Consider the following 26,305-nt stretch of genomic DNA (forward strand, 5'->3'; position numbering starts at 1 on the left):
GGCAATGACACCATTTCACGTGTGTATGTTTGTGAACACAATGTTCTTTAACGTTCTAAAGTTCGTTTTCGCCAAGAAAGTCCCGATTGTTTTGGATTTTACGAAGAGTTGGTTTTAAGAATATACTTGCTATGCTTAAAACAACTCTGATAATTTTTCGACATAAAATGTACTCTTTGTTCTCATTCAACCATACTTAAATGCAACACAGATAAATAAGCTTAGAAATGCCGACCGTCGCCTCTTATATCTAAAAAGTTTGCGTGCAAATAGCACAAGCATTTGTTACTAAACAAAGGATAACCAAACGCATCGAAATTTATAGCTGCAAGGGAATATTGTCTGCTGAATAAACAATTTTAAGTATACAAATTTTGCCTAACCTTTACTGTTTCTTTAAATTTCAGCAAAGCTTTACTTCGAATTGGCCTCGAATGTTGTGGCTAGCAATAGACCAAAACGGTATTCACCTACTTCAGCATCGTTCAAGAAATATATTATGCACTCATGGCTACGAATCTATAATATCTTTTTCTCCTAATTTAAATTCGGTTATGATATTTACTGGAACGGAAAAAAAACAATCCAAAGTGGTTTTAAGTACTTCCCAGGTAAGTAATTAACTTATTACTTAATAGTTAAATATACCACAAAAACAAAAACACATCATTTTTTTAAATATGTATGCATAAATTATTTTTAAGCTCATTGTAATAATTTAAATAACAATGTTTCTTTCCCACAAACTAACAACAATTAACAAATCCACGATACTCTTTTGGTCCAAAAAGTATACGTCCAAATGTATTATATTAGGGCTTAATAAATTCTACTCTCAACTAACAGAAAATATATTCTTACATACAGTAGAATCCTGTTATAACGACTCCGCTTATAGTGTCCGTCCGGTTTTTGCGACGAAAACTCCATAGCTTGATTGGTCCCTATACAGACTTATACACTTAAATCCTTCTGTTAGTGTGTCTGTCGGGTATAACGACGAAAAATCGTCGGTCCCTTAAAAGTCGCTACAAGCGGATTCTACTGTATTTCTAGTCTGGTTTTATTTCGCGAAAAAACGCTCAGGGTGGGTACTTCTGCTCATGTTGCCTGTATCTAATTACTAATATAAGCAGAGCTCGCAAATAACAGTCGACCGTTTTTCATCTTGAGCTCTCGGTGCGAGCACAACCGAAAAAGTTCATTCTCTCTCGCTCTCGCTCTGAGCAAGAGACCCTTGCTGTCATCATTTCTGTTTTCTGTTGAGCGCTTTTCGTTGAGCTCTTTGTATTTCGGTCTTTCAATGAGCAGTGGGTAAGGAGCAGATCGAGAAACGCTCGCACAATGAGAGTCAGCAGAAGACCGATTGACCGAAAAACTCAACGGAAACGGTCTTCGCATTTACACAAACACGTTCAATTCACGAAGACGATTAATATATTTCGTCCGCAAAACCGATGTTTAACGATTTGCTTGCCTATATGTGCACTGTTTACCTATACAAATGCAAAAGACCTTTTGCTTCACTGAAAACGACCGTTTTCACCGTTTGTCTTGTAACAAAACCGAATAGAAAAAAACGGTTTCGGTCTGAGCGCAACCGAACCCATCCACGAACCCATAAATCGGTCGTTCTTTGAGACTTTTCGTAAAGAGTCAGGAGAAGACTGTTATTAGTAGACAACGAGAAACGGTCGACTGTTATTTGCGAGCTCTGGTTTTATCACTTTAAAATTTGTACCGTTAAATCAAATGGCCGCAGAGTTGTAACATTTTCACACAGAGCTTAAGCCACTATCGATACAAAGTATCCAAGTTTGCTTACTACTGCCCCTATATGTCGGTCCGGGAACTAATTGAGCGGTGTGGTTGCATGGCTTCAATCAACAATGTAGCAATCCTGGGAAGACAACAGCTAATGTTAAGACAACAGCTAATGAGGTTGTCCGGGAACTTCACAAAAAATAGTCGTAAGTGATAGCATTCTCTATTTACGGTTGTATGATATAGCAATGTCTTCTTTCCGTTCTTTCATCCTTTTTTTTTATTTTTTTTTTATTATGCTTTGCTTTGTTTATTGAATCTTCTCCTTACGAGACTAACAATAAGTGTATCCAATCTTATACTATAACCTAACTATCAGTCATATAGATTGGAACAGTAAAAATAGCCCTGACAAATTATGCCTGGGTTGGAAGGTCGTTACCTTGTAGGTGGGTTCTTCTGGAAACCCGAGCCAGATCCCTTGCGAGAGGATTTGGGTGGGCTGAGAGTTTTTCCTTGTATGACGCTTTTTGCTTCTCTATTTCATCTTTTACTGCGAGAATGCCAAAGTCCCTGTGGATGTTTTCGTTTCGAATATACCATGGTGCCCCAGTGATAGTTCTCAGGATCTTTGCTTTAGCGCGCTGTATGATGTCTATGTTAATTTTGCTCGCGTTCCCCCAGAGCTGGGAGCCATACGTCCAGATTGGCTTAAGAGTGGAGTTGTAGAGCAGTACCTTGTAGTCCAGACACATAGGCGATCGGGCGTTTATAATCCAGTGGAGGCTGCTGGCTTTTAGTTTTAGGTGTAGTTTCTTGCATTCGATGTGTCTACGCCATGTTAGACGTCTATCGAGGTGGACGCGGCTGAAAATCGCAGTGTTGTGTTGCACCTCACTGCGAAGACTCTGTCGTAGAGATACGACTCGCGTAATTTATGAGTGTACCCGGGAAAGTGTGTTTTGTTTTTATGCATAAGACCGTTGAGCCAGACGCGGTGGAATGCTTGAGATACGTCGAGGAATTTCGCGCTGCAGTATTCTCTATGTTCGAAGGCTGTGCGAATCTCTGATGTTATTCTGTTTACTTGTTCGATAGTTCCATGTTTTTCTCTAAAGCCAAATTGATGGGTTGGGATAATGTTATGAGCTCCAATATATATGATAATATGCGTGTTGGAAGGCATTTTTCGCACAGTTTGGACAGGCATGATAATAGACTTATTGGTCTGTAAGAGGACGGAATCGTGTGATCTTTTTTGGGCTTCGGTATCATTATGATTATTGACTTATTCCATTTTCTTGGGTAAAAGCCAAGACTTACGATCCAATTGAAGAGTTTACAGATGACTTCAATAGCACAGTTTGAAAGTTCAATTATCATTTCTGGACTTATTTGATCACCGCTGGAAGCCGTTTTCGGTTTTAGCCCCCGAATGACTTTGGTGATCTCGTTCGGTCTTAACGGTGTTATCGTGGATTCACTTTCAGCTTGGATTTGCGATAGAACAAAAGATTTTCAGCGGGTTTCGGCTGGAAGACGCCCCCTGAGATGTGAGGCAAATGTTTCGGCTCTGTCTGTGTTACTGCGCTCCCACCACCAGAGTTTCTCGATTGATCTTAGTTGTGCGTTTTTGGCACCTTAATTCAGAGCCCGGTTTAGTTTGCGGGTGGCTTTGGACGTTTGGACATTTGGATGTCTCTTTGAGCATGGCGATCTGCTGGTTTGCCACGCCCGTCGCAGACGTCTCTTTTTCAGAACGAGCTGTTCAATTTGCAGGTTGGTTTTGAACTTCTTTATTTGCACATCATGTCGTTGTGGTGTTGAGATCCAGGCTGCTGTGACGATTACCTCGATCAGCGGCGGTAGAACAGCTGATGTCCGCTTCGATATTTAGCTGGGGGCTTTGAAGAAGGGTTATCAATAATGGGGATAAGGAGTGGCCTTGGCGCTTATTAGGATGCGCGGGATGTTTTTGTCACAGCGAAATCAATTAGATCTGGGATCTTTCTGGGATCTGCTGGCCAATATGTGGGGCTACCAGGAGAAACGTAGTCCAACTTATTTCTCTCGTTTATAAGTGCATTATAAAGTTGCCTTCCCTTGGGAGTAACGAGGCATGATCCCCAGTGCCTATGCTTGGCGTTGTAATTTCCAGCAGCTATGAAGCGATTCCCAAGTGAGTTGTAGAAATCCATGAATTGACCTTCAGAGATTGTAAAGCGAGGTGGGCAGTAGACAGCGGCGATGCAAAGGTTGTTGTTTCCTGACTGCACTTTTGTGGACGTGGCTTGCAGGTAATTTATTGCAAACCTTTGGTGAAAATGGTGTTTGATGCGTTCCCTATTTAAAAGGCCGGTGCCGCCGTGGGCTTTTCCATCGGGATCATCTGTGCGGTAGAAGGTATAACCCCGAATATGTAAGTTATATCTGCTTCTGAGGTGCGTTTAATACAGAACCATGACGTCGATGTGATTTGCAGTCAGGAATTGTGTTATTTCAAGTTTATGCCGTGAAATGCCGTTGGCAATCCACATGGATATTCGTAGATTGGTCATTTATTATTTGGACTGCTGTGATACAAGCAGCTGCATCACCATATTCTGGTTCTGTACCAACGTTTGCATGGCCGCTTTCATAAATGACATGAACTCCATCATACTTTGTTGCATGGTAAACATCATAGTTTCCAAATTGCTTTGGGGCTGGACTGGGACCTGTTGAGCGTTTTCTGAGTGTGGCCGGAGTGGTTTTTCCATGCCCGTTCGTAGAGCATCAGCGTAGAAGATGCCGTTGGTGGTACTGAGCGGACCGAAAGATGATCTGGCTGCCTTGGCGAAAAATACGTCTGGCGTAGTTTTTGAGTTTGAAGTCTGAGGATCTTTTTTGTTAGCAGAACAGTGTTTGGAATTGTGGAAATCTCCGCAGACTACGCAGACTAACTAAAGTGTGCAGTATGTTCTGGTGTGCCCAAAATCCTGACAATTTGTACATTGCACTGGGCCGTTCCGTTTGTGCGGTTCTTCCACTGTGATCCTCCGGTGCAGTAAGAACTGCAGCTTGTAGATCGGGTGCACTTCATTTTTCTTTAGGGTTTTTCTATCTGGCTCGACCTTAAAGAGTGGTTGCGGCTTTTTTTTTGTTGATAATGTTGCTAACATTCTTAGCAGAGAATCCCTTGTCTTTAAGGGCTTCTAGTATCTCAGAGGGGCCGTCGTCGGGCTCAATTCCTTTCAGTACTACTTATAGCCCTTTACTGCTTTTTAGTTGGTAGGTGTAAAAGTTCTTTTTTGTTTCCTCCAGGTATTTGGACACAGCTCGGAAGTGTTCTTCATATTTCGTTTGAACTTTAGTTTCGTGGATGTTCCCGTTAATAAGCGGAGCAATATGAAAATTTTCGTCCCCGACCAGCGCAACAATTTTGTTGACCAGGGCGCTTGAGCTTTTTCCTAATACAAACAGGGGGGCTTTGGTTTCTTTTGGGTCACTTGCTCCGGCTCAGCTTGGCTCTCACCATCTGCTAAGAGGGAAAATCTGTTGCTGTTGTTGGAAATCCTGGTTTTTTCTTTGGTTTAGATAGTAGGTTGATCTTTGGTTTCTTACCAACCGTGTTTTGCGGACTAAGCTTACGCTTTATTTGGATGTAGCGATCCAACCCGGTCTGTATGGCCGGAACCGCTTGTTGCTTTTCGTAACTTACGGCTTCTGCCGTTGCGGTTGGCGATGAAGCCGTTGATACCGATTTCGCAATATTGGTCGTTGCTTTAGTTGTTGTCGTTATTTTTGCTGAGGTAGTAGAAATTGAAGCACGGCTTGAAGCCGGTGGCGGTGGGGTCGGGCATTAATAGCTCCCAGATGTAGGAGTTGGAATGAGTAGGGCTGGTGGTAGCGTGCTCTCGTGCTTTCGACGGCCAGTAGGGCCAAGTTGCTCCTTGTAGATGTTTTCTCTACTTCGGTATCGCTAGTTGCGAGCTTTTACACTCATTATTTTGCTTGCCGCTCATTTAGCACATTTGTTTTCGATAGAGTTCCTAGTTGAATCGGTACCTCTAGCGCTTCTGTTACGGTTCTGTTTGTTTGGTCAGCTAGTCTTATAGCTTCAGCTACTCGTTTTCGTGTTCCGAGTGTGGCTATTTCGTTTGAAAGTTCTCTGCCTATAAAACTTTTCGTTGCTCCGGTCGATCCTACCTTCTACTCTCCTGTTGCCCATGTTGAGATGTTGACGGCGACCCTGCAACTCTAACGTTGTTACGGGTTGTCTGTCGGTGGTCCTGGCCCTGGGAACCCGCTCTGCTTCCATCGGACTCTAACGGCGACCCTGCAACTCTAACGTTGTTACGGGTTGTCTGTCGGTGGTCCTGGCCCTGGGAACCCGCTCTGCTACCATCGGCTTCTCTCGTTTCCCGGGTTCTCGTTTCTGGATTGTGCAATTTTCGTCCTTTACGCATACCCATTGTTCATTATTTTTTAAATGCATAGAGTTGCAACTCCAACTCTTCCTTGAACATTGGCCGTGGAACTTTGTTTTTATTAAACATATTCATATCCTGTTCATTAAAGCCCTTTTCTTTAAATCCAGTTATAATCTCATTGATAGGGATTGTTGCTTCGATGCATTTGATAATTACTTATAATCCTTTGGAACTTTTAAGTTGGTTGGTGTAGTAATTTATTTTTCCGTTGTCAAGGTGTTTGGCCACTGATCGATAATCTTGTTCGTCATTCACTTGCATTTTTGTTTCGTTTATCGTACCTGTTTTTAAGGACTTGTAATAGAAATTGTTTCAAATTTTATAAGTTATTTTTTAACCAGTTTAGCACAATTTGCCTGACGTACAAAAAATTGGAGGTGGGCCGTATTTTTATCATCTTTTAGGTCACTCAGAATAAAAAATCGATTTCTTGTCAGCGCATTGTTTGGCTTCAACTTTCTTGGTAACTTTTGATGCTTTTTTTTTTTAGCTGCTTCTGGGCTTAATTTTCTTTTATTTGCACATACCGATCGATTTTATTTTTGGGTTGGATAGGGGCTAGCTTGTCAGTAAGAGCTGACGAAACAGAAACTGCAGTTAATGTGGCTGTTGTAGTGGTTGTTGTCGTCGTTAGTGTCGAAGTCACCGTTTAAATCGAGGGCATTGTTCTGGTCGTTGTTGTAATAAACCGGTCGCTGGTTGTGTTGTAGGGGTATTGATGTGCCGATTGGTCATAATATGCGGGGAGAGAGCGAGCGTGCTCTTTTCGTATTCACTTGAAGTGTTGCAGTTGTTATCGGTTCTGATAACTGTTCCGGTCTTATGAAGAAATAAGCATTATTTCTGATTGACGAGAGCCGACGTTCGACTTGTTATTGTTGCCGAGTCTTGCTCATGATGGGTCTTTATTACAGAGCTTACACGTTAGCTTAATTTGTGACAAACTGTGTTAATGCTTATATTAGTTATAAAAACACCACCAGGTCTATACATATAACACTGCGTTTTATTTCATTGTCAATTATCGGTAACAAAAGTGATCGATAAATTTCTGGTAAAAATTTTTTTAGCATCTTTGACTCCTGGCAACACTGCTTAAACGTTATTTGCGAGTTTTTTTTCCAATAGCAATTTTTTTTCTAATATTGAAAATGTAGAGTTTTATACCCACAAACCCAAACCCACCCACAAACATTCGTAGACATCGTTGGTTTTCTGCTTTCTTTTAAGGAAAACTGCTGTGGAAGCCCAAAAAATGTTTGTGGAAGCTTACGGTGTGCATGCCCTAAGCATTAGAAGTTCTCAAGCCAAGTTGATATGGACGATGGCCAAACCCAAGAACAACTAGCAGAACAATTGAATGTTGAGCAGAGCACCGTTGGAAGACGCCTCAAAGCCATGGGAAAAATTTTAAAGGTCGGCAGATGGATTCTGCATGAGCACAATGAACGCCAACAAGAGAACAGAAAAAAAACACTTGCGAAATTCTCTTGGAACAGTACAAAAGGAAGTCGTTTTTGCATTGCATTGTCACTGGGGATGAAAAATGGATTTATTTTCAAAACCCCAACAAAAAAAAAAAAATCCTATGTTAGCCCAGGGCAGCAAGCCCAATCACAATCTCGGCCAAATCGTTTCGGCCGCGAAGCCATGCTGTGCGTTTTCTGGGTCAGGCCGGAATCGTTTGGTATGAGCTCCTAAAACCAGGTGAAACTGTTGATGGCGAACACTACCAGCAAGAATTGGAAGAATTTAAAGAATCTATGCTCCAAAAACGCACAGAATACGCAAAAATGCAGCACAAAGCAATTCTTCTGGACGACAACGCGCCATCAGACCGGGCAAGAGGCACCACGGAATTGATAGCCACGTTTGGCTGGGAGTCCTTACCCCATTCGGATTATTCACCTGACTTGGCTCCATCAGATTACCATTTGTTCGCCAGTTTGGGACACGGATTAGCCAACCTGCGCTTCGATTCCTATGAAGACCTTAAGGATTGGCTAGAAGACTGGTTTGGGTCTAAGGAAAAGGAATTCATAAATTGCCCGAAAGATGGGCAAAATGAGTAGCTTCTGAAGGGGCATACTTTGAAGATTGAAATTGTCACCATTTTTTTAAGATGTAAAAAAAAAGCGCAGTTTCATATGCATAGACCTGGTATTTGATCATTTCTACGGTTGGCTAGGGAGGATAAGTTAATTATAAATAGTCTGCTAGAATAGGAGGGTAATAAGAGGTTTGCATCCCAATTTAGGCGCCGATTTAATACGATCCGAATGAACTCCATATTGGGGACTCCAGACCGGTGATCCATATTCAAGAATGGGACGGACAAGCGAAATAAATAAATTTTTAGTTATGTAAGGGTCGTCAAATTCCTTTGATCACCTTTTTATAAATCCAAGCACACTCCTGGCTTTATTCACCATAGACGAAATATGGATAGAACATTTTAATTTTGGGTCCAGAAGAACACCAAGGTCATCCACCTGAGTTATTCTGTCCAAAGAGCACCCACCTAAAGTGTAAGCCCCCCGTATTGGGTCAGTTCGACAAAACGTCATAAGCTTACACTTAGAGCCGTTTAAGTTGAGTAAGTTATCATTGCACCATTTTTGAAAGCTATCTAGATCGGATTGTAAATTCGAACGGCGAGAAATGTCCTTATACTGCAAGCACAATTTAACATCATCTGCGTACATAAGTTCACAAGAGTGAGTTATTACTAATGGAAGGTCATTAATAAATAAGGTAAATAGTAGCGGGCCAAGGTGGCTCCCTTGAGGGACGCCGGAGGTGACTCGGAGAACACAAGAAAGTGAATTCTTAAAAGGACCCTTTCTAAAAGATCAACTGGGAAACCTAATAGTCAAGTTTTCTTACAAGAAGTGAATGATTTACAGATTCAAATGCTTTACTAAAGTCAGTGTAAATGACATCTGTTTGTAATTTGTGTTTAAAACCCCTATTCACGAACGAAGTAAACTCCAAGAGATTAGTAGTTGTTGATCTTTGTTTTATAAAACCGTGTTGACACGGTGAAATTATTGACCTACACAAGTGCTGCAAGTGAGGGGTGATAACTTTTTCAAAAAGCTTAGGAATGGGAGACAATTTAGCGATACCTCTATAATTGCTTGCATCCGTTTTTTACCTTTTTTGTAAAGAGGAATTACAAAAGACTCGTTCCACATATGGGACATTCTTTTTACAAATCGTACGAATTCGGAAAAAAAATTTTTTAAATATCTCAGAATTGAAAGAAAATTTGTTTCAGCTTTTTCATTAATTTTTTCTATATATTAAATATATTATCTCCGTTTCCAGTAGTCACATAATAAAAACTTTTTTTATACCCTTGCAGAGCAAAAGGGTATTATAATTTCAGTCAGAAGTTTGCAACGCAGTGAAGGAGACACCTCAGACCCCATAAAGTATATATATTCTTGATCAGCATCACGATCAGAATCCAAATATGCATGTACGTCTGTCCGTCTGTCCGTCTGTCCGTCTGTCCGTCTGTCCTCCTGTCGGTTTCTATGTAAACTAGTCTCTCAGTTTTAAAGCTATCTGGCTGAAGCTTTCCCAAAAGTTGTCTAGTTGTTGCACGCAGTATATAGGTCGGAACGAGCCGGATGGGCCGACTATATCGGATAGCTCCCATACAAGGGAATGAAATTAAAAATTCTTACTCCGTTGTTTTTGATCAGATCGACTTGATTCCTTCCAGATGGTAAATAATGGAAAAAAATTATAACGTCGTTGTTTTTAATCCCACGAGCATGATTTTTGGAACATCAAGTTTTTCAAATACTCTTAAATCGGGAAAAAAATTTCAGAAACATCGGAGTAATATATCATATAGCTGCCATAGGAAAGATCGAAAAATCTATATAGAAATAACGGAAATAAAATTATTACCTCGATGTTTTTCATCAGACAATCATGATTTTTGGAATATAGAGTTTTCTTATGAGTCTTGAGTTACAAATTAAATTTTATCAAAATCTGACGACTATATCATATAGCTGTCATATGAACAATATGGAAAATTAATAGAAAAATCGTCATAGATTTGATGCTGTTTAGCCGTTTTGTATTTTGTTAGACATATTGCAAGGGTATATAAGCTTCGGCTTGCCGAAGCTAGCTTCCTTTCTTGTTTTCAATAGGTATTAATAATGCCTTTCAAGTTTTTTACTTGCAATTTTTTTATTTGTTCAGAAAAAAAAAATTAAAAACAATTTAATGGTTTCAAAGCTAATCCCCACAACATACATAATTAGGAAAATTACAATTTAATTTTATACGTCATTCCTAAGAAAAAACACTTGGATTTAGAGTTGGGTCTCTAATAGGTAATAAGATATTAAATAACATTGATCGCGCTGCGGCAGCATGAAGAGCGCGCGCTGCGCGAAGAGTCGAAAATTATTTAATTTCTCTTGATCTGGTGAAGACCCCACTCTAATTCCTTTTACTGTATATTAAGCAAAAAATAGGGATAATAAATTGATTTTTTTCAATTTAATAAGTTGTGGGGATCGGCATTGAAATGTCGATATAATGATTAATTTGTTACTAATTCTTATAAATAAAAAATTAAATTAAAAAATAAAATTACTTTTTGAAAGCTGAATTCTTGAACTAAATAATAAAAAAAATTGTAACGATACGATTAATAGAACAAGAGATAATTTATTTAACGTGTTCAAGGATAGAGAAAACCATTGATATTGTCAAAAATCAAACCTTGGTAACAAAAATTGTTTAAGCAAAATACCGAAATACTTGAAAAAAATGTTGACAAAAATCGGAATTGTGACGCAAAAAAAGGTGTACGATTTGTAAAAGAATGGATATGGGGAAACTCTCCAAAGAGAGGATAAACAATTAGAGAAGCAGCTTTCACAAGGCTTCCGCGCAATATTTAAGCACGTAAGCATACGTTTTCTATTATATTATTATTACAATATGTTTTTCGTTATATATGTATTTCACATATTTCAAGCTATCATGCTGAAAATTTCCCAAAAGTTGGGTAGTTATTGCATGTATTATATAAGTCGGAACGGGCCGGATCGGCCGACTATATCGGATAGCTCCCATACGAAAGAATGAAATAAAAAATTTTCACGCCGTTGATTTTGATCAGAACGACTTGATTTCTTCCAGATGACGTTTTCTAACTACTATTGAATTTTGGATTAAATTTGATGAAAATCGGATAACTCTATCATATAGCTGCCGTAGGAAAGATCGAAAAAATATTATATATAGAAATAATGGAAAACAAATTATAATGTCGTTGTTTTAAATCCCATGAACAACATTTTTTTTTTATTTATTTATTTTTTTTTTTAAATATAAAATTTTGTTTTACTTTTATTTTTTTTTAACTTCAATTAACATCTTTCACAAATATATATTTTGCCTTAAAGGTACTATAGTTTGAAGGCTATCAGGTAATAGCAGTTCATATTACATATTTTGGACGCCACTGAATCACGCTTTTGGCTAAAAAGACAGACTGAATCCACTTGAATGCGGTAATTTGACTCGCGAAAGACATACGCTAATCCGGGCTCGTTGTTAATACACTGAATTACTACTATGTTTTATGAGCGATACATTTATAGACCGGTCACAAACATTGACTTTTTTTATATACATACCTTGAAATAATAAAACGCCGAACTTTTAATAAATTCAATAAAAATTGTTCATTTCCGAGGAACTCGAAGTCAATGCGCGCAAAAAGAAAGAATTTTGTAAAGCTCTTTGCAAAATCATATGGTGTGTTTGTCCATTCCCAGCTGATGATCATTGATCAACTGATTGTAGAGCTTTTAAAAAGCTTCGATAAATATATTCGAAGCTTCTATTATCAACTTGTGAAAAAATATCAACGCTTTTTTAAATTTGAAAATTTTGATGAAATGCCGCAGGCGAGACCAAATCGCCCATGTTGCGGAGTTCGCGCTTTTTCTGTAGGAGCACTTTATTTTTAGTGGGCTTTGGCTCCGGGGAAGAGGCTTTTTCAGCGAAGGATATTTCCGATATCAGCTTCGCAGGTTATATTTGGTTAGAACTCAATGTGGGAGCTTACATATTTTTATTACTTCAGCCAAACGGTTGTATTTGAAGTAAGGAATTGGGCAGGTTTCACAAGCTGTGGCTGATCAAAAACGCACAATAAAACAAATGAGTGGTCAGATGACAGATCTGAAAATATCTCAGCGCTTATTACGCTTAGCTGCACCCTTCTTCTTACAGCGAAGTCAATGAATTCTGGGTGCTTTCCTGGATCTGCTGGCCAGTAAGTAGGCCTACTCCCGTAGGCTTATAAATTTTAACCTATTAGCTGGGGTAGTAATAGCTTTGTATAATTGGCGACTTTTTGGGTTCGCGTGGCAAGCGCCCCCTAGTGTTACCTATATCACTTCAACCGGGGCCTCTACAACTTGTGGAGGATTCAGTAATCTTTGGTGTTTTCGATCGAACTGATGATTAGCCAGAAGCGACTTATGCTAGTGGTGGGACTGCCACCTAAAGAAATGATGGAGATTTTGGAGAAAGCCGCATTTCTTTATTCGATGGAGCCTGGGAATCGAAACCAGGCCTTCTTGGTTCGGAGACCAGAGCTCTACCTGCTGGTCCACCGACTGCACGGGGGCAGTATACGGGGTAAATTGTAATTGGACCGGTAGATATGTTTATACGAACATATACGAATTGTAATTGGACCGGTAGATATGTTTATACGAACTGAAGTGGCCTGCTTATTTTTTGGCAATATCATCGATCGATGGCAAAGGAGAGTCCAGAGGAGGCGGTGGAAGATGTAGGAAAGTTTGGTCGGGTGTTTGGTTACGGTTTCTGAGATATTTGTAAACTGGCAGCCCCTTAAGTTAGCAGTCTAGTTCCAACCACAGTTGCTACACTTCTTTAGTGCAGTCCTCTTTGTTTTCTCCACATTCTTTTTTGATTTGAAGATCACCGCAGGCAATACAGACTGGGCGTAGAGTGCAGTAACTGTTCGTGTGTCCATATTGCTGGCAATTCACGTAGTGGACAGGGCCGTTTCTTTTATGAGGCTCCTCCACGGCAATTCTTCGGTGAAGAAGGTACTGAAGTAGTAGTAGTAATTTACAGACGCACTATCTGGGAATTTCGTAACAGATCCAAAATGTTCTTCATTGTTGATCCGCAGTTATTTTCTTGGACTTTTCCTTTTTATACCCTTGCAGAGCAAAAGGGTATTATATTAGATTGTTTGGTAATGACATACCGGTTTCTTTATTGATTTTTGACGACGATTTTAACATAGTCAGCATTGTCCGATTTAAGTGCTATATGTACCGTTGTCTTCGATGATTTTATGCCATTTTAATGGTAACTTGTATATGCCTCTCCTAAAGAAGTCCTTGTCCCTACTCGGCGATTTGATTTTCACAATCCTCCCTTGAACTCAATTTTTGTCCATCGAAAAAATTGTGCATGACCAAAAACAGATGGTAATCGCTTGGGGCAATGTCCGGACTATAAGGTGGATGCATTAACACTTCCCAACCAAGCTCCCGTAGCTGGTGACGCGTCACCAAAGATGTATGGGGCCTGCCGTTGTCATGATGGAACACAACGCCCTTACGATTCACCATGGCTGGCCGCTTCAATCGCTCCAGTTGTTCACAGTAGAGGTCAGAATTGATGGTTTGGCCTTAGGGCAGCACTTCATAATGGATAATTCCTCTGATATCCCACCATACACTCAGCAACACCTTCTGAGCCGGCAGTCCTGGCTTTGCCACCGTTAGAGACGACTCACCATGCTTCGACCAGGATCTCGAGTTCATTACGGTGCAACAAAGATTCGCAGATTGATACACGGTCGAAAAGGTTTTTTTGGGATAACTCATGAGGCACCCATACATCGAGCTTTTTTGTTAAATTTTTCAACTTTAAATGCCTATGGACAGTTTCCGTGCTTAGTTGCAGCTCCTCTGCGATGGTTCTAATAGTCACATGACGATTTCGATCCACTATTTCCATGATTTTATCCGTATCAACGGTCACTGGTCGTCCGGAAGGCTTCGATGTTTCGGTATCAAAATTGCCACTTCGGAATCGCCTAAACCACTGTTCGGCGGTTTGAATCGAAAGTTTGTTATCTCCTAAGACAGCAATAATCTGTCTGCGAGATTCCGCAGCAGTTTTTCCCTGTGCGAAATAAAATTTCGAAATTGCCCGAATTTCTGCGTTTGTGAACTCCATTTCAATCGATTGTAATTTTTTAACGTGGAAGCTTATGTAAACAAACTATATGTCATTTTAAAGGTATTGATGCCAATACCTTTCAAACGATATACAGCATTGCCAGATACGATTATAATTGCCTTCACAAGCGAAGCGCGAAATTTGAATGTTAAAACCGGTATGTCATTACCAAACAACCTAATAATTTCAGTCAGAAGTTTGCAACGCAGTGAAGGAGACACCTTAAACCCCATAAAGTATATATATTCTTGATCAGCATCACCATCTGAATCGAAATATGTATGTACGTCTGTCCGTCTGTCCGCCTGTCCATCTGTCCGTCTGTCCTCCTGTCCGTTTCTACGCAAACTAGTCTCTCAGTTTTAAAGCTATCTTGCTGAAACTTTCCCAAAAAGGATAACTCTTATCATATAGCTGCCAAAGGAGAGACCGAAAAATAAATATAGAATTAATGGAACATCGTTGTTTTTTATCCTACGAACATGATTTTTTTTAATATCAAGTTCTTTAACAACCCTTAAATGAGAAAAAAGTTTTATAAAAATCGGATTTCTATATCTTATAGGTGCCATAGGAAAGATCAAGAAATCTATATAGAAATAACGGAAATAAAATTGTAACATCATTGTTTTTCATCAGACTTTTGGAATTTAAAGTTTTCCAACGACGCTTGTATTACGAATTAAATTTGATCAAAATCGGACAACTATATCATACAGCTGCCAATTGATATATAGTCAAAAATATGGAAAATGAATAGAAAAATCGTCATAGCTTTGATGTTGTTTAGCCTTCGACATATTTGATGACTGAAAGGGTATATAAGCTTCGGCTTGCCTTTCTTATTTCAATTACATATTAGCTCAGAGCTGTTGTGTTTTCAAAATAAATTGGGGACGGTTTTAAAGCTTTCTAGGCTGCAGTGGGCTGTTTTTCTTTTTATACAAGATCGCCAAGTGCGGCATATCTGTTTCCATTGTTGGATCTGCTGATGCCTGATGTTTAGGACACTTTCGGCTTGTTTTCCTTTTCGCTTTGGTGTGGGCTGAGCTTGTACATACCGATTGATCCCAGTCTGCACGAGAGCACCTTTTGCAAGCTGTGCAGTTTTTGGGAGAGAAACTGCAAAGCCGAGACCAGCTTGCAATGAGAGAATTGGCTGGTGAGTCGACGACGACGTTGACGTGGTTGTTGTTGTGGTTGCACTAACGGTAGTTATTGATGGCACCGTAGTAGAGATTGCCCAAGCTGCCGTCAGTGCATCAATTGGTGAGAGGGGCGAAGGATACTGTAAGCTCCATGACTGAGTAGCGGCAGCGGTGTTTGGGCGTCAAAGTGGCTCCGAACGCGTCTATGGCGAGGAGATCTCCCAAACCCAGCATTGAAAGATATGTATGTAACATAATTGTTTCGCCTTGCACCCTGCAACACGAATGTAGAAGCAGCTTGCCCTTGTGCAAGCCCAAGATCTCTGTGTGTAAGAGTGTGTGGGGGTGTGTTTGGCCTTATGCAAACGAGAGTCCAAAAATAAAAGTAAAGAGGCAGAGATATCTGTATTGAACTAATCTCAGCTTACAAGCTTTAAGGTAATGACAAGCGTGCGAGCTCGTTTGGTTACAGTAAGTGGATCTTATATACAAATACAATTCAGGCTATTAATTTATGATGCTTCAACAACATTTTTGTGAAAACAAAATAAACAAACTTTGATTAAGATTTTAAGACTTATTGTTTGGAAGGTAAGATAAAATAAATAATAATTACAAGTTTAAAAAAAATGTTTTCAAGAAGTGTTCTAAAGAATTATTGCCATTTAAAAACGGTCATTCATAAAACGCAGTCCAGGCAGATGGGGACTCCTAAGATTTAGTTGATCAACGATTTGAAAAGAAAGACATTACATGACCGTAAATATAGGCGAAGAGTATGGGAAAACGCGAGGCTTATAAAAACGTAGGACTAAGAAATGTTGGATCTAGTAAAATCAATTAAATATCAAGATTCAATCAAAGGGGTCGATACATCAGTAGCTCAGAAGCAGCGTGGAGACTTCTGGTATTCCTTATGCATAATACCATTTGAAATATCAATGGATATCCCAAATCAAAATCAATTACTTAACCAATTAAACAAGCAATTGAAAACATTCAAGACCAGTTTTTTGAACTTCGTAAAGTGGACCCAAATAAAAAAACCCTTTTTTATGTTAAAGTTCCTTCTATTTTCACTTATTAAAATAAAAAGATACAAAGATGAAAGATCAATAGTGATGACCAGGTTTTCTATAGTTCCTCAAGAAACAAGAATAGATCAAAAAAATTAATGTTTAAAATCATCCTTCTTAAATTTTAGGACAAGCCTTACTGAGAATTGCAGACTGAATTTTTCAAATTGCAAGGAAAAATGAAAAACCTCTCAAGCTAAGGAGCGGTTATAAGAGTGCAATATTAGCTGCAAGAAATGGCCGAGGTGTCTTCTTAGTTGTGCTTCTCTTCTCGAAATATCTCTTAGGCTTTGATTCTGGTGCGCAAGTAATTTTTGGATGTGGATTATGCAACTCTGTTTAAATATCTCTGGGATCGTCTGTGTGCTTAGCTCTTTGTGGATGTGGTCATTTGTTGTGTATCTGTCTGAGTTAGTTATTATTCTTAATATTTTCGACTGGGCTCTTTGTATTATGATGAGGTTGGATTTGCTGGCTGTTCCCCATATTTCTATTTCATACGTGTATGTCCAGATTGGTCTTATTATTGTTTTATAGATTAGTAACTTGTTTGATACGTTTAAGTTTGATTGTCTTCCCAGAAGCCAATGGAGTTGTCGAAATTTGATTTTTACTTCGTTTCGTTTGTTTATTATATGTTTTTTCCACGTGAGTTTTGAGTCAATAGTGAGTCCCAGATATTTGGCGCTTGTACTTTGTTTCAGGATTTCGTCAACTATTCTTATTCTTGTTGGGGTAGTTATTTTCTTATTTGTGTATACCACCTGTTGTGCTTTGTCCTTGTTTATTTCAATGCGCCATTTCTCAAACCATGACATTGTTGTTGTTAAGATCTCTTGACGTGTGTTTGCTGCTCTTTTTTCTGTTTAGCTAGAGGCCATTAGCACTGTATCGTCAGCAAAGGTGGCAATCATGGAACCATGGGTCAGTGGATTTGGGATGTCTGCTGTGTATATAAGGTATAATATTGGTCCTAGTACGCTGCCTTGGGGTACACCCGCTGCCACAGGGATAAGATCTGAACATTTATCGTTGCATTTGATATAGAAATATCTGTTGGTCAAGTAACTTTTTAATATAGGGAATAGGTTAAGTGGTAAAATGTTGTGAAGCTTATGGAGTAGTCCTGTATGCCACACTTTGTCAAACGCCTTTGCAATGTCCATGTGTACTGCTACGCAAACTTTCTTGTTGTCAAAGTCTTCTGATATTTTGTGTATAACTCTGTGCACTTGCTGCACCGTTGAGTGTTTTTTTCGAAAACCAAATTGGTGGGGTGGGATCACATTATTTTCTATTAAAATCGGGTTGATTCTATCAAGTAAATTTCTTCGAAAATTTTTGATAGAATTGGTAACCGGCTGATTGGTCTATATGAGCTAACGAGAGATGCACTTTTATGCGGTTTTGGGATTGCTGTAATCTGGGCAATTTTCCACGTCGAACTTAAGTCTTATCACTGCACTAAAAATGTCTCTTATAAATCTAATCGTATTGTCTGGCAGCTCTTTAAGTGTTTTACCACTGATTTGATCATAGCCCGGTGTCTTTTTGTCTTTGACTTTTAATATTTGTTCTCTTATTTCGTATATCGTCGTTTTTCTGATTGCACAGTTGAGTTTGGGTAAATGTGATGGGAGCTCAATGTTTTGGTTGTCCATACTGTTCGTAAAAATTTCCTCAAAGTGTTCGGCCAGCTTTTTCTTTGTTTGTTCTTGCCCATGAGTTTTTCTTTGTCTTTATTGGATGTTTATGTATAATTGCTTTTGTCAGTTTTTTAGTTGCTTTCCATAGTGAGTAGTTTGTAGATGTCGTTGTTTCCAGATTTTCCAGCTGTCTCCTGATTTGGCTTTCGTTGTACTCTTGTAGCGTTTGTTTCAGATCTTTTGTTGCCCGGTTTAGCTTGGTCTTGTCATTTGGGTGCTTGGTGGACTGCCATATTTTCCTTAGTTGGCGTTTATGTTTGATTTTGTCATTTATGTGTGATGGAGTCCTTTTGGTTATTACGGGAGTCAGAGCCGGCGTCGATTGCCATAGAGCTTTAATTATGTGTTCGTTTAAGTGCATTATAGCAGAGTCTAGTTCTTCGTTTGTTATTAGGGAGGCCATGTCAAGTAATATCTCCCTGAATAGGTTCCACTTCGTTTGGTGTTTGTGTCTCGGAGTGTTGCTTGTCAGGTGTGGTGTGCTTTTTATGGTTACTAAGATTGGTGAGTGGTCTGATGATAGGTCCAGGCTTGACTTAATTATTATGTTTTGGTGTGTCAAGTTTTTGGTAATGCAAAAGTCAATCAGGTCGGGAAGTTTTTTTGTGTCAGTTTACCAGTAGGTTGGCTCTCCTGTACTTATTGTACGGCTATTATTGGCTTTGATAGCTTCGTGTAGTTGTCTTCCCTTTGCATTTATTAGATGCGATCCGCAGGAGGCATGCTTGGCGTTATAGTCTCCTCCAGCCAGCTATCGATTCCCAAGCGATTTTAGGTAGTCAAGGTATTGTTCTTTCGTGTTATTAAATTTGGGTGGGCAGTAAACAGCCGAGATGATTAGTTGTCCCGATTGGTCCGAGATTGATATTGTCGTTGCTTGTATGTTTGCATCCTTATACCATTCTTCCTCTACACATTTTACGTCATTTTTGATTATCGCTGTGCCTCCATGGGCTTTGTTGTCTGGGTGGTTTGTGTAGAATATGGTATAGTCAAGAATGCTGATGTATGTTTTGTCTGTGGCGTGGGTCTCTGAGATGAGCATTATGTCAATCTGGTTTTCTTGTAGGAAGTTCTTTATTTCTAGGATATGACGCGATATTCCATTAGCATTCCAGATTGCGATAATCAAATTATTGTTTGTCAAGTTTGGATACAAGTATAGTAACTATGTTCATCATGCTTGACATCTGTGCAAACAGTTGTTTCATAAGGGTCTTCAGCTCTTGCATGTCCTCTTGTTGTTGGTTATTGTTTGCGTTTGTTGGGATGAACGGCTCGTCGTTGTGTAGGAAAGTTTGGTGGGTTGATGTTGGAGGTTTGTGTTTTTGTAGAGCTTCTGCGTATGATATTTTGGGATTGATCAAGTCAGGTGTAGTTTTTGTGGCAATTTCGGGTGGCGTCTGGATTAGTGGTATTTCCTTTTGCCGGAGACTAGGGTATTTTTGGAGTTGTAGGGCTTTGTAGACCATACAGCCTTTATAATTGGAGGGATCTCTCGTACAGTAGTTTCTTGTGTGCCCGTATTTTTGGCAGTTTGTACATTGAGGTATTATACGTTTTTGGTGCGGTGGTTCAAAAACAACTTTGCAGTGTAATAAATGGCTAATTTTGTTCAATTTTTATTTAAGTTCAATTGAGAAGAGAGGGAGTGGCTTTTTTGTGTCATTCTTTAAATCCTCTCTGATCTTTTGGTCTGAACGTGTAAAATTTGGTCTCTTTGTCTTTAAGTACCTTTAGGATGTTTGTGTAGTGTATACTTTCTTGTGGTTGTATTTTTATTTCGTTCGTTGAGAGTGCTTCTAGTTCGAACTTTGTCTCGGACAGTGAGTTTAGTGCAGTTGTTAGTGCGTGGATATTTTCCATATTTTGTACGTAGATCGGTGGAGGCTTTCGCTGTGGTATTTGCGCGGTTAGGTTCCGGTCTGTCCCATTGTCGTTTTGAGCTTTATCGTCTTGCTCATGCGCCAGCAACTCAAAGCGGTTGTTTGAGCGTGGTTCTGCTAGCCAGTACTCTTTGAGTGTTTTTTGAGTGGCTCTTTGGTTTTTGCTCCGTTGTTTTTGGTTGAGTTCGTGTGTTCGTTTACTTGTCCAGGCGACTGTCTATAGTTGTTGTTTTTAGGGGTGCTGTCGTTGTTGTAGTTGTTGCATATGTTGTGGAGAGTGGCAGAGACAATGTTAGTAGCTTGGAGTTTATTAGTGTGGTACTTGCTGCGGTATTGTAAATCTTTGTTGGCAATTTGTGGGTTGTGTTGACGTTGGGGTTGGCGGGAGAATAGAGATCGTGGGCAACGGTGAAGTGCATTGCTCGCTCCAAGATAATTGCTCCTTAGGGAGAGCGGCTGGTGTGTTTGTGGAACTGTTTTGATTGTGGTTGTTGTTTTTGGGCGTTGCTTGTAAAAGCGCGGGAGAGCAAGAGCGTGCTCTCTGAGGCTACACTGAGAGGGTGCTATGTGCACTGTTGTTGTCGGCGCATGACTTTATTGTAAAGTAAGCGTTGTTGATGCTTGAGCGAGGGCGCGCACTCTGAGTTTGAGTGCAACGCTCACTCATTTTAGCTTGAGGCTGCTTATTTGTTTATGTTTGGTATAATAAGGTAAACATAGGGGTTTTTTATATGGGAAAGCGTCATTTCGCTGAGCGATTGAAAAACACGTCTATACACGGCGGCGTTTTGACTCGAATTCTAATTAAGTCTGCTTTATGGGCTGACTTGTGGAAACGAAAAAAAAACACAAAGCAAGTGCACGCTATAAAGTTTTTTAAATACCCTTGAATCGCGAAAAAAAATTTATAAAAATCCGACAACGTGCCATACGAAAGATCGAAAAACATCAAATATGTCGAACAAAATCCATAAAGGCTAAACAACATCGAAGCTAAGACGATTTTTCTATTCATTTTCCATATTTTCGACTATCGATCATATCGACGCATTTCCGCGACTGTATCGTATGTCGCTTTTTTTCGAAATTGAGATTTTAATGCAAAATTGTTAGGCACCTAATGTCTCACTACCCTGTGAAATATTATAACTGAAAGCCCTATAGTTCTGATAAAAATTAAGTTTCAATTTTATCGTATGTTACAATGTGCGCGCGAAATTATCGTTTGTCCATACAAATTTGCATGGAAATACTGCAATCGCACAAAAATACCGAAATACAAAAATAAAGAAAAAGCTTCTACTGTAAAATTTGATTTTTCTACATACGATACAGTCGCGGAAATGCGTCGATATGGGAGCTATATGTTATAGTTGTCCGATTTTGATCAAATTTAATTCATAATTCAAGAGTCGTTAGAAACTTTATATTCCAAAAATGCTTATCTGATAAAAAAGAACGATGTTACAATTTTATTTCCGTTATTCTTATATATATAAAACTCCTGTCACGATGTTTGTCCGCGATGGACTTCTTAACTACTTAACCGATTTTAAATTAAATTGGCACACCGTGAGCAGTCTGATCCAACTTGAGAGATAGGATAGCTTAGATCTTTAATTATAGTCGCAATTTTATTTTATTGCAAATTATTTGTCTATAATTAATTGACAGTCACAATACCTTTCAAACGATATACATCATTGCCAGATACGACTATTTGTCTATTATTAATTGACAGTCACAATACCTTTCAAACGATATACAGCATTACCAGATACGATTATATTTGACTTCACAAGCGAAGCGCGAAATTTGAATGTAAAAACCGGTATGTCATTACCAAACAACCAAATATTAGGTTATAATAATAAATTGAGTTCAAGGGAGGATTGTGAAAATCGAACCGCCGAGTCTTTTGCCAGTAGGGACAAGGACTTCTTTAGGAGAGGCATATACAAGTTACTATCAAAATGGTAACAATATGGACAATGCTAACTATGTTAAAATCGTCGTCAAAAATCAATAAAGAAACCGGTATGCCATTACCAAACAACCTAATATATAAAATGAAGTCGTGTTAGTTACACCACTTATAACTCAAGAACGGCTGAACAGATTTGGCTGAAAATTGGTAGGGAGGTAGCTTAGAGCCAGGTATAGGACATAGGATACTTTTTATCCCAATCGACATACCAAAAATCGCATATAAAGTGAGTTACTACCTCATCACACCGACAAACACACGCTACCATAGCATTTTGACTCAATTTATGTGGTTTTGGTGAATTTAAGTGAAGTGAAGTTTTTTGTGGTTTTGGTGATGGGTTTGTTTTGAGTAACATTTCGACAGCGTTCCCGTGTGACGGGAAATCTTCTGAAAAAATCTTCTGTACGCGTGATAGTCATTGAACTCCTCCTAAACGGCTGGACCTTTTTTTATGAAATTTTTGTGTGTATTCCAGGCGGTTTGAGGATGGTTTAGATTCACAATATGTTAAAAAAAATATTTATTTTTTTTAGGGTTTTTAATGTTTTAATAATTTTACAAATTTTTCCGCTTATACATTGCAAACTCAGTAGGTAATCACACTAATATTATAAAGAGGTCAAATTTGTTTGTTTTTTTGTAAAGAATAGGGTCCGGAACTACTGGCCCGATTTAAAAAATTCTTTGACCGATAAAAAGCTACATTATCGGGGAGTAACATAGGCTATAATTTATTTTGAAAAAAATTTGGTATCCGTAAGAAAATTGCAATATTTTAACAAATGGTGGAAAAATGAAAATCTTTCTTGCGCTGTCAAAACTATTGATGATAGAACAAAATAATGTACTACGGTGTTATAGGTATTACTAAGATCTACAAAAAAGTCCGCGAGGTTGTTTATTCTACGATCATACTTTAGCCAAAAATAACAGTTTTTGTTTTCAAAAATAAAATTAATTCGCCTTCAGGAACAAAAATAGGTTAAACTCGCGTCATGACATGAATCCTTATCCAAATTTATAGTTTTATTATCAAGGGTATGTATCTAGCTTTCAATATTTTTTTAATTCATTCCAATCGGATATATGGTTACAATAATAAATTTGGGAGTTGTTACAATAATAAAATTGTTAGAAATAGTAATAATGATAGCGCGTGCGCGAGGACGCGAGTACAAACAAACAAACAAACAAGCAAACAAATTTACCTCTTTATAATATTTGTGTGAAAGGTAACTATTTAAAAAAAAACCGGGCGAAGCTGGGACGGGCAGCTAGTCTAATATATAAAATTCTCGTGTGACAGATTTTGTTACCATACTCCTCCGAAACGGCTATACCGATTCTCATGAAATTTTGTGAGCGTATTGCATAGGTCTGAGAATCAACCAACATCTATTTTTGATCCTCTTAAATCCTGTGCTACATAAATACATAAAGGCTAAACAACACCGAAGCTATGACGATTTTTCTATTAATTATACCCTTGCAGAACAAAAGGGTATTAGAATTGCAGTCAGAAGTTTGCAACGCAGTGAAGGAGACACCTCAGACCCCATAAAGTATATATATTCTTGATCAGCATCACCTTCTGAATCAAAATACGTCTGTACGTCTGTCCGTCTGTCCTCCTGTCCGTTTCTGCCCAAACTAGTCTCTCAGTTTTAAAGCTATCTTGCTGAAACTTTCCCAAAAGGTGTGTAGTTATTGCACGCAGTATATAAGTCGGAACGGGCCGGATCGGCCGACTTTATCGGATACCTCCCATACGAGAGAATGAAATAAAAAATTTTCACTCCGTTAATTTTGATCAGATCGACTTGATTTCTTCCAGATGGCGTTTTCTAACCACTTTTGAATTTCGGATAAAATTTTATCAAAATCGGAAAACTCTATCATATAGCTGCCATACAAAAGATCGAAAAATATATAAATAAATAATGGGAAAAAAATTATAACGTCGTTGTTTTTAATCCCAAGAGCATGATTTTCAAAACATGGAGTTTTTCAATAACCCTTGATTTAACAACGTTATTATATAGCTCCCATAGGAGCGATGGAAAAATCTATATTGAAATACGGGAAATAAAATTATAACATCGTTGTTTTTCATCAGACAAGCATGATTTTTGGAATATATATATATACAGTCGACTCTCGTTAATTCAAACCTGCGATAATTCGAACCTCTCTAGGTATAATTCAAAGTTATCACGAGTTCCCTACAAAATCTCTTTATATTTCGAACTAAATCAATACATTTTCATACACTTGGTAATTCGAACGAAAAAATAATTGATATTTAACCAAACAACGCGTTAATTCGAACTCATCAGCGTCTAACACTCGACAATTCAAAGTTGCAGAGAAAAAAGGCGGAAATTTTGCGAAGAGTTCAAACTTGCCTTTGTTTTTGTTTTGATTATGTAGTTTGACCATTTGACGCACACACTTCTTACGAATTGGTTTGTGTAGTTATTCAGTTACTATTACTCTTTCGTTGGTATGCATATTAAAAGTTAGTGTTAGCTATGAGCCCTAGAAAGTATAAATGTTTGACGATTGCTGAAAAGAAAAAGTTAATCGAAAAAGTAGAAGAAGGTGAGAAGAAGAGTGAAACGAATTTAAGATTCCTTTGAGTACTCTCTCAACAAAATTGAATAAAAATTAACCAACACTTAATAATTCGAAGTTTTACTTATTTTCTCTCGCAAATTTCGAACCATTTGATATTTCAAACACTCGATAATTCGAAATATTTCAAGAGTCCCTCGAGTTTCGAATTAACGAGAGTCGACTGTATATATATATAACTACTTTTGAATTACCTACATATTCAATTTCATCAAAATCGGACAAATATATTGTACGATTTTCGTCAAGGAAAAAATAGTTCGCAGCTGGATCAGTATTTATGGGCTAACTTAGATAAGGGTCGTTTTGTTGATATCGGCCTACCTAAACAAGCACAGGACGATATCGGCCTGTGTCCATATGTTCGGACCTATCGTAAAAGAAAACCCACAGATAATCACGTCTTCACACCATCTGCAGTACTATCTGTAGTAATATTGTCTTTAAGATATCTGTGTCCAACTGGTACTGTTTTGATAGGCTAACCAATGTAACAAATAATTGCAATCTTGACTAGACCTAAGTAAATATCTCTAACCAAAAAACATGTATATAAAGCCTAGGTTTGACTGAATAAAATTAGTACGAAAAGAACTCTTGACGTATTCACTTCTCCGCAGCCCAATTGGTATTGTACTTATTGCGGCGACTATTGCCACTGGTATTGAACTTGCGGCACGCAACAAAACAAAACTCTACTTTTCAGCATTTAGAATTCATTTGAATTCGCACATTTGGTGACCCCCGACTTCGAACCGCAACCATTGTTCAGATTGGGACTCCAATTTGAACCCGCATCATCGATCATAGTTTGATCATTCAGAAATCAATCACGGTAGTGATTAAAAGGTCAACTAGGCGACCGAAGCAACTTTTCATCTACTGCTATCAACTTGGCGATAGACAGTTTTTAAAACAGCAGACGACTATAATATTCTGCGATTTGTGTACGATCAACTTGGCGATCAAAAACACACACAAAAATATATAGAATCTTGATTACTGACCATTTTTACATTTATTTTATAAACCACGGTGTGAGTCGAGGCACATCATCAACAATATACCTCTAAAAGGTTTATAATTAAAAGTAAAACATGGCATCTTCAAGCATTCGCTCCTTATTGGATGAACAGCATGCTCTGGGTGAGCGCATCCAAAATATTATAAGGAATTTCAAAAAAGATTCCGAAAGCAGAAAATCTAAGCCTGCGTATTACACAGAACGCTTGGCTAATCTGGAGGGTCTATGGGTAAATTTTGCCTCCAGAGATGATACGATCCAGCGTACCCTGAAAGGAGAAAAAATCGATCATGGGTACTTCAGAAATAATTACTTTCTTGAAATT

At 38.5% G+C, this 26,305-nt stretch overlaps 1 protein-coding gene across 1 annotated transcript in view; it reads left to right on the plus strand.

Annotated features, from left to right (window-relative positions):
* Nucleotides 1–26,305, plus strand: part of LOC108096982 (unconventional myosin-VIIa) — a 634,406-nt gene that overhangs the window by 600,332 nt on the left and 7,769 nt on the right. The window contains 1 exon segment of the mRNA XM_043207602.1: nucleotides 408–611. Coding sequence (XP_043063537.1) covers nucleotides 408–611 — 204 coding nt within the window.

This window comes from Drosophila ficusphila, unplaced genomic scaffold (assembly GCF_018152265.1).
Source record: "Drosophila ficusphila isolate 14025-0441.05 unplaced genomic scaffold, ASM1815226v1 contig_2, whole genome shotgun sequence".
Classification (NCBI taxonomy): Eukaryota; Metazoa; Arthropoda; class Insecta; order Diptera; family Drosophilidae; genus Drosophila; species Drosophila ficusphila.